At 50.9% G+C, this 9,899-nt stretch overlaps 1 protein-coding gene across 1 annotated transcript in view; it reads right to left on the bottom strand.

The window, feature by feature from the left end:
* Positions 1 to 5,330: 5,330 nt before the first annotated feature.
* The window catches only part of LOC130124324 (microtubule cross-linking factor 1), an 86,057-nt gene continuing 81,488 nt past the window's right edge, over positions 5,331 to 9,899 (bottom strand). The window contains exon 14 of the mRNA XM_056293783.1: positions 5,331 to 5,552. Coding sequence (XP_056149758.1) covers positions 5,331 to 5,552 — 222 coding nt within the window. The remainder of the gene's footprint in view (positions 5,553 to 9,899) is intronic.

Genomic DNA, 9,899 nt, shown 5'->3' with positions numbered 1-9,899 from the left:
AATCCGGAGCATATTCTCACCTGTTCTTGTACTTTATTAGTCGATATTATTTCAGCAATGTCCCAACAGAGGTATGGTTTTCCATAAACTTTGCAAAACCTTCATAATATGTCATAGACTTATAAGATTTTTTGACTTTATTTAGATTACTTGATTATTTAGATTACTTGAGGGAGGCTAGGCACCAACATCTCAGACTTTGGTTTGGCAGTTGCTCTACTAGGACAGTATCACATTTAGAGCTGTTACTTACGTATGTTCAGTGACGTTACTTATTGGTGTAAGAGACGGATACATACCAGATATGGAATGTTCTCTGCAGATCTTCACGTTTGATATTTGCTCTTCTGACCAGGTCTTCCAGTCCTCCCAACGGGTCGCATGAATCTACGCCTGTCTTCTTCGTTTTTCGATTGGAGTTTCCCCTTTCGGCATGCGACAAAAATGCCGATGCTTGTTTTTTTTACCATCTTTACGAGTTGTACAACCGACAGCGCAACAACTGTGAGGCGTTTCGTTTCGTTTTAAAGCAACTTCTCCGTGATGATCTCTTCGAAATGAACCGGTAATGTTCACAAACACCAGACTCGTGGCCCTTTTGCCTCACAATCTGCGCACGCTTGTTTGCACTTGTCAATAAGGGAACACGCCTATAGTCCGTTGTATCCGGCCAATTACCCCGCTCTTCCGAGTCGTCCTGGTCGCTGCTCCACCCGATCCGGGGAGGGCTGCAGACTACCACATACCTCCTCCGATACATGTGGAGTCGCCAGCCGCTTCTTTTCACCTGACAGTGAGGAGTTTAGACAGGGGGACGTGGGAGGATCACGCTATTCCCCCAGTTCCCCCTCCCCTGCGAACGGGCACCCTGACCAACGACAGGAGGCGGTAGTGCAGCGACTAGGACACATACCCACGTCCGGCCTCCCACCTACAGACACGGCTAATTGTGTCTTTAGGGAAGCCCGACCAAGCTAGAGGTAACACGAGGATTCGAACCGGCGATCCCCGTCTTGGTAGACAATAGAATAGACAGCCACGCCACCCGGACGCCTCCACAGAGCGACAGGTGAACCCGAGTGGGGCTCAGACGTGACGTAGGACATAGACTTCCAACATAGAAATGACTACATAAAACACACGAGGGGAACCTTATGAAACTCCAGCAACTTGGGGGAGGGCAGAAATACGCCCGAAGACTCAGAACATTACGGTAATTCCCCTTTTGAGGACTCTAGCAGGGCGCTTCTACTTAGGTGCTAGCGTAGCCACAGGCCCCGTTTCTGCTGCAGACAGCGGGCGATCGCTGAGCCACACCGGATCTCCACACTCAAAGGTCACTTGCTGGCACTTTGATTTATTCATGGACTGACACATCTGGGGTTTTAGATGCGCACTCCACTAAATCACAAGGACGTGCAGGACAGATAGGAGATATTATTACCCCATTAGACCTACTGGAAACTATGACCACATATGGGACTGGAATGATCTTATTTACAAATTCAACTACGGGGACCTTTAATTTGTTTGGATAATCCCCCCTTATCAATGTCAGACTGCTGTTTCAGATCCGCAGTTATTTGTCTTGGTCTGTGTAACGTCCAGCAGCCCATTCAAGAGGCAGCAGCCTAATTCTTTTTTTTTTGGGCGCCTTGTCATTTAATGAGATCTTATTAAAAACGGTTTGACGTTGTAATTTGTCATGTAATTCGATGAATGGAATAAACTGGGTGGGGTTGTCAGAAATAAATTGAAAATATAATCTTATTTTACACTGCGATACTGTTCGGTTCGCTCTCAGTAAGAGGATCAAGTCATTGCTAGTGTGTGTGTTCGATTCAGGATCCTATGAAAACTCGGGAAAGGGATCTCTCTGTCTTGCAGGGGACTCCACATTTGAATGTGGGCTCAAGTATTCTGCACGTGGCAACAAACTACGGTATAAAAGCCGACCCTCTTCTGTCAGTTTTAACATAGGTGAATTACTGTGACTGAAACAGCACCAGTTCAGAAACAAAATCCTGTGTAGTTCATGGGGAAAGGCATGGCGTTGTAGTACCAGGGTTATGGGTCGCTGCCTATGTTCAGAATGAATGGGTTCATGGTACATGACCACGCTGTCCTCCCTCCTATATACACCAGACATAATGCAGCAAATGGCGTGGTTATAATTGATCGCCATTGTCACATTTAGGGAGATGGGATCGATCCTTCGCCGTACAGCAGCTGTCCCCAGACAACATTTCCCCAGTTCGAGTAGTCATACACTTGTGAATTGTGACCACTATCAAGCCACAAGTATGAACCCAGTGGCCAGTGAGATGTGTTAGTGCTGTGGTTCTCAACCTTTTCAAGTCGCAACCCACCAGAATAATTAGGTTGGTGTTCGTGACCCCCCCTCTCCCCCCACCCAGCACCAGGACGTTTAACTCACAACCCTGATGCAAACACATTGATTGCTCATAAACTGTCTGCGCGAGACTGTTCAGGGATTACAGTAATACGACACAACTCATACAGGAAAACCCCTGCTTTGCGGACAGAACAACAACTAATTCAGTTTTGGCTTTAATTAGTGTTTTGAGGTTTACTGAAATAACAGCACCTCATGTGCACACACACTTTGACTCTCACAAACGCACTCAGTAAAATCTATTCTAAGGCAAATCATGTCTCTGGTACAAGGCGGTGTAATGTAAGAACCCTTCCCCAGTCTAAAATATGGTATTTTATTTTTTTCTCCACAACCATCTGGCGACCCCTGGAAATTATCTCGCGACCCCCTTGGGGGTCCCGACCCCCCAGGTTGAGAACCAATGTGTTAGTGGACCAGCCGGGATGTGTGTGTGTGTGTGTGTGTGTGTCTTTTATGCTTGTGTGAATTATTCAGTAGCTGGCTTCTCTCCTGGTTTTCAGGGCGGAGGAAGTAAAAGCCAGCATCTTCTTCCCCTTGCTGACCTGCTTAGTGCCATCAGCAGCTACCCGCATGCAGCTGGTCCGGTATTAATTATTAACCTCTCTAAACTCCAGGAACGGTCGGCCCTGCAGCTCTCTCCATCTCTTGATCACTTTTCCTGTTGCCGTCGCCCGGCTCTTCCCGTCTTCACTAGCGGCAATAAAGGCTTTGGCCCTTTTTGGAAGGGCCCGTTCCAGGAATAATGGAGTGAAACATCAATGAAGGGTGCCCCCCCCCCCAGTTGATGAACCTGCAGCTGGCCCGACGGTGCCGTCGGAGGTGCATCAAGAGGGTGTTGAAGTCTGTGGTCATTAACAAGGGACACCGACCACCGGGTCTCAAATGAAGGTTCCTCATCAAAAGAAAACCGTGAAGGGCCTCGTGTCGAACACAACAGGGGGGGGACTGGGGGGAATAGCGTGATCCTCCCACGCGCCCATTGTCAGGTGAAAAGAAGCGGCTGGCGACTCCACATGTATGGGAGGAGGCATGTGGTAGTCTGCAGCCCTCCCCGGCTCGGCAGAGGGGGTGGAGCAGCGACCAGCACGGCTCAGAAGAGTGGGGTAATTGGCCGGGTACAATTGGGGAGAAAAGGGGGGGGGGGATACTTATACGTAACACAGTTTGGTTGGTTCTTTCCCCTCCTGTCCCCTCGCAGCTCACGTGCACTAAACCAGGGGTCCCCAATTACTTTTCATAGCGGGCCACTTTTAGGGCCACTTTTAAAACCACGGGCCACTCAACCTCCAGCAGCATGTTGGTCGTTAGTTTGTTTTGGTGTCGATACGTTGCAGGTATTATAATTTAAACAGAGATTTTTCATCTATTTTTCGATATATTACTAGTCTTACTTTTACTAAGAAATGTAAAAAAAAATTTTTTTTGGTAGGGAAATAAAAAAAATTCTTCCTTCTGGCATTTCTCCAAAAATTCTCGCGGACCATTAAATCAACCCGTCACGGGCCGGACGTGGCCCGCGGGCCGCCTATTGGGGACCCCTGCACTAAACCAGCCCGTGCGCAGACAGGGTGTCAACAGACGGGGCAGAGAAGAACGGGAGGTGCAGGTCTTGTAAATGCACATTCATGTTTATTACCAATTAAACAGAGACTATAGATTGTTAGACTTTTTGACATAGATTCTCATTTAAAACATTCATCTTTTTTTTTTCTTCTTCCCACACTCGCCCTTTTTCTTCTCAAAAGAAAAAGTACTCCGTGTCCTATCGCAACAACTGTACAAAGACAGCTTCGCAGGTACAACAAGTTTACTTAAAAAGTGTTCTTACCCTAGTCAATGCAAATCATGTGACGACAGAACGACAGCTTCGGAGTACCCGCACGATGATGGCTTCTACTCGCACCAGAGCTGAGTGACCACACACGACTACAGCTTGTATGTACATGCACTAAAGTGCGAGTGTTGAAAAGGCATGCAAGTAGTCCCCCCGCGCCTGCACACCGGCCCTCCGGGTGTGCGCCGAGTCCAGCGAGCAGTTGTTTCCCCTCGTCCAAGTGTTCACATTCATCTGAATGTAAAAACGAATAAATACATTAGCATCATAAATGACATCATGTGTTCCTGCTTCAGCCCCGGCGAAGCAGGAGTTCTTTTTTTTTTTTTTTTTTTACATTTTTTTGTCTTTCAGTTTCTTGAAAAAGAAAAACTGACCGGTCCGAGTTCAAGCTCCCGAGACTCGGGACAAAAAATGAAGGAAAAAAACTCTCATTCAAGAACAAAGCCCGAACATGAAACCACACCGGACAGACTGTAACAAATAAAATATTCATGTAAAAAAAACAAAAAAAAGAAACCCTCCCAAAAAAACAAAAAACTGAAAGAAAATTTCAAGAGCAAAAAAAGGGACGAGAGAAAAACAAAGGTGTAAACTTCATATTTGGACAAACACGCTGGCTTCCCTTTCTGTACAGCTCTACAGTTTTTCTTTACCTGAAAAAAAATTCTGATTAAAATATCTCATATATGTGTATTGCATACATATACACACACATATACACACACACACACACACGTACACACACGCACGCACACACGCCGGGCAATGAGTAACTCAAGTGTGTACAGGCACCTCTTATATGGAAATGTAGGTTTGTGTTCTGTTGTTTTTGTCCAGGATGGTGTTACAGTACATGACGGCGTCTTCCCGGGGAAGTACCGCGTCTCTCTCATCATTGGTCAGCTGGTGCTACTCGGTGGATCTCAACCCCCCCCTGGCGCCTCCTCTTTCGGGCGTCTCCAGAGAGGGGTTGTGCTGAGGTACTGGGTCTTTTCAGGCTCTGAACGAGGAGAGGTGGAGAGAAGAGGGGGATGGGAGGAGGAGGAAGGAGGAGGAGGAGGAGGTTGTAGGCCCTCATGGCGGGGGGAGCTCCTGCCCCGGCTCCTTGGCCTCCTGTAAAGTTTCGCTGTGTCCCGGTGGCGGGAACGTGAACCACCGTCTGGAGCCCTGGCTCCACTTGGGGGAGGAGGAGGGGGAGTGGGCGGCCCAGCGGGATGGGGGGCGGCGGTTGGCGGGGCGCGCTGGTCTTAGGAAGCAGGAGTCGAGGGGCGGGGCCACCGGAGACCGCGGCAGGTCCTGTCGATGACAAGAGACGTCACAGAGAGACAGCGAGAGTGAGAGCGAGAGAGAGACAGAGCAAGAGAGAGAGAGAGGAGTCATCAATTCATCGACTCTGAACTAAAAGGATGTGGTGAGATTTCCACGCATTCAAAACACCAAGAAAAATAACCGTGAATGAAAGTATGAGAAAGAAATGACGTTTTGAAGCTACGATCCTGAAGATTGTCCTTTATTTATTTATTTATTTAAACCCCCGCCCCTCCCCCCTTTTCTCCCCAGTTGTACCTGGCTAATTACCCCACTCTTCCGAGCCATCCCAGTCACTGCTCCCTCCACCCCCTCTGCTGATCCGGGGAGGGCTGCAGACTACCACACGCCTCCTCCCATACATGTGGAGTCGCCAGCCGCTTCTTTTCACCTGACAGTGAGGAGTTTCACCACGGGGGGGGGTGTAGCACGTGGGAGGATCACGCTATTCCCCCCAGTTCCCCCTCTCCCCCGAACAGGCGCCCCGACCGACCAGAGGAGGCGCTAGTGCAGCGACCAGGACACATACACACATCCGGCTTCCAAGGGTTTTTACTTGCTTATTCTGTCAAATCTGCCTGGACAACTTGGCTTCCTCTTCAAAACGCCACCTGCCTTAATCTTCCTCGTTTGGCTGCTGTGGTGAAGACGCCACCCGAGAACGCCCTCCCTGACAGTCACCATTGAAACCAGCCACTACGAAAAATTAGCTATTGTCTTTTTTTGGATTTCCCCCCATTTTTCTCACCCAGCTGTACCCAGACAATTACCCCACTCTTCCGAGCTGTCCCGGTCGCTGCCACCCCCGCCGATCCGGACTACCACATGCCTCCTCTGGTACATGTGGAGTCGCCAGCTCCTTCTTTTCACCTGACAGTGAGGAGTTTCACCAGGGGGATGTAGCACATGGGAGGATCACGCTATTCCCCCCTCCCTCCTGAACAGGCGCACCGACCAACCAGAGGAGGCGCTAGTGCAGCGACCAGGACACAAATCCACATCCGCATTCCCACCCGCAGACACGGCCAATTGTGTCTGTAGGGATGCCCGACGGAGCCGGAGGTGACACGGGGATTCGAACCGGCGATCCCCGTGTTGGTAGACAACGGAATAGACCGCCACGCTACCCGGACGCCCGATTATCTATCATCTTGAATACACCGGTGAAGGGCAGCATCAAAAAGGACATCTGCTTACAGTCTTCAGGATTGTAAATGAGAAAAAAAAAAACAAGAGAGAGAACAGAACAGATAACCCAGGCACCGGGACGCGAAAGAAATGGAAGTTCAGAGAGGTGAAGCAGCTTGGATGGCCGTAAGTTACCCCGGTCCCCGTCCCTCGCTCGGAGAGACACCCCGAGTGTGACTGGGCGAACGATCACATCGGCACACGGCGCCACTGGCCTGGTTCGTAATTGGCTCGCTTCCTCCAGCCGCCGGGTTACGGCGGTGGCGCGGAGGGAATCAAACCCGCAGAGCAACAAATTTAGCTCTGCTAAAAATACACGGCGGCCCAGCCGCGGCGGCGTGACTGCACGAATCCGGCGGGACAGTAAATCGTGACAGCGCGGTAGTGTAGACACAGGAAATGATGGCTCCGGCACTCAATTACACGCTTTGCACCCCGAAGCGCGACGACCCGACGGACAAGTTGAGGACGATGCGACACGCTTTGTAGGAACAGCCTACTAAACACAAGTACAACACACTGTGGTGCACGTAACAAGGCGTGGCTCCCGTGCGATGCCGGAGCATCTGGTCGCTGGACTCCCATCAGTCATGCATCGGCGAGGTGTGCGCAGGAGGTCGGACACCAGGGGGCCCAGTGAAAACAGCAGCGTGACCGCACGATGCTCCTCTCACTGCGTCCACCCCGACTCCTCGCTGGAGGCTGTGGGCTGTGGCGCGGCCGACCGGGCCGCCGGGGAAACATCCAGTGGATCTCCACTGGGGTCGGACGGCGACGCACACAGCCCACAGGAGGCGAGAGAGAGAGAGAGAGAGAGAGAGACAGACAGAGGAGTGTCATCTTTGTCGATGAGTCGTTGGAAGAGCTTGTTAGTCGTGAGAGGGATGGCGAACAGGAGCTGTAAAAGGAGAGGAGAAAGCGCCGCGCCGGCGGGAGAGTAAATAAATAAACAACACATCCCAGTCCATCCAGTCGCAGACATGGAGACACAGACACAAAGCGGCCAGAGGAACCTGGTAGAGACACAATGGGGTCATGTTAGAAGAGGCTACCACAGCCGGCCCTGCGCGGGCCAGCGAGGCCTCTGGGTGGAGGAGCGCTGGGCTCCAACGGAGCGGAGTGTGGCCCGAGAAGAGTCATCTTTTCATCGCAGGCCTCGAGAGAGAGAGCGCGGCTTTGGGGAGGTTTTCTTTTACTCCCCCGACTGCCCGCCTTCGCTGCGTGAGTCTGAAATGTTGTGCCGAAGACACGGGTGGTTTTTGTGTTACCTCTGCAGAGCAGGTTGTGTTTTCCCCCTGCGTTTGTCCGTCTCTCAGCGAGACACCTCAACAGATTGGCATGAACCTTTGAGGAGCAGATGGGCCTTGGCAGAGGAACAACTGACTAGATTTGGCACGAGTTTGTGATCTCTTGAGTCTTATTTTCATTGTTTTACTGTACGTAAAAAAATGCAGTATAACTACTCGTGGAAACACTGAATGTACCCTAACTCGGTGACTGTTTCTTGCCCAATCAGCCGCCGGCCTTGTGGGGCGAGCTACTCCACCTTCTGTTTTTTCAAAAAAATTCTTTTATGTACAGTAAAATGACCACAATACTATAAATATACAGCACTGTGTGACACGGTCAGTGGTCACAAGACAATGCGATGACTCTTTGGGTCACTTGAACTGGGTTTGTGATCTTTGAAGAACAAATAAAAAGATGGTCAGTACAAGAAGGAACTGAGCATGCAGGGACATCGACACATCGGCACCACTTTGACACCACACGCCGATGGCTTCACACACTGTCACTCGGTTGTCCTGTGAGGCATGCATTCATGTGAGGTGGGGGGTGGAGGTGGGGGTGAGAGGTCCGTGTGGCTTGTGAATCCACCAGGTGGTGTAGGTGGGTGAGGTGGGGTGGGGGTGGGGGACAAAGGTTGTAGAAGAGGAGAAGGTGGAGGAGGAACTTACATCGCGGGCAGAGTTAGAGTCCCCAGGGAGCTGTTAGAATGACAGTGTGGTTCTGGATAGGACCACGGCAGACAGGAAGGAGGGAGCGATAAGAGCGATAAAGGAAGAGGAGAGGAGAAGAGAGGAGAGAGGACAGAGTAGGGGAGATGTTAATCGCAGCATCGCTCGGATAAGAGGAGCAGCAGAGGAAAGGAGAAGAGACACAGGGTAAGAGGCTGGCGTGTCAAAAAAAAAAAAAAGAGGCAGAGGTTAACCGTGAGCGATAAGGTCGTTGATATGAGCCCCGAGGACCCCAAAACAGATGGCGAGAGGAACCCACCCATTCACCGCAGACCTGCAAGAAACCACGGGAGGTACTTTCAGAAGACCTCGCCACAGATGCATAGAGGCATAGAGGCCACCAGCCTCCTGCTAGTTCAGCTAGTGATGCCACCAGCCTGCCTGTGAGTCTGATAATGGTGCATTTACCAGGCTGATGACAGCAAAAAGGAGGACTCTATGAAGCTAGCCATTATGCTAAGCTAAAAAACACAAAATAATTACGTTGATTATTTTTTGTTTTATTCTTTCCCCCTTTTTCTCCTCAATTGTATCCAGCCAATTACTCCACTCTTCCGACCCGTCCCGGTCACTGCTCCACCCCCTCTGCCGATCCCGGGGGGGCTGCAGACTACCACATACCTCCTCCGATACACGTGGAGTCGCCAGCCGCTTCTTTTCACCTGACAGTGAGGAGTTTCGCCAGGGGGACATAGCGCGTGGGAGGATCACGCTATTCCCCCCAGTCCCCCCCCCCCGAACAGGCGCCCTGACCGACCAGAGGAGGCGCTAGTGCAGCGACCAGGACACACACCTGCATCCAGCTTCCCACCCGCAGACACGGCCAATTGTGTCTGTAGGGACACCCGACCAAGCCAGAGGTAACACGGGGATTCGAACCAGCGATCCCCGTGTTGGTAAGGCAAGGGAATAGACCACCACGCAGTCATATTGATTCTTTAAGCGGTGAGCTGTTGGTTGTGAGTTAACTGTGCGTCCCCCTAGTGGTGTACTTGGTTCTCCTGTGTGCGTCCGTCTGCTCAGATGCACATACAGCAGCCACATACGGTCCAACTCCAGACCGCTACTTCAGTATTGAAATGCTGCGTGCGTAGGTACCCGTCGCTGTCCGCTACGATACCGTGTTTAC

The sequence above is a fragment of the Lampris incognitus genome, chromosome 14, assembly GCF_029633865.1.
Source record: "Lampris incognitus isolate fLamInc1 chromosome 14, fLamInc1.hap2, whole genome shotgun sequence".
NCBI lineage: Eukaryota > Metazoa > Chordata > Actinopteri > Lampriformes > Lampridae > Lampris > Lampris incognitus.
Note: the sequence above shows the minus strand (reverse complement) of the source record. Positions and strands in the feature narration are given on the sequence as shown.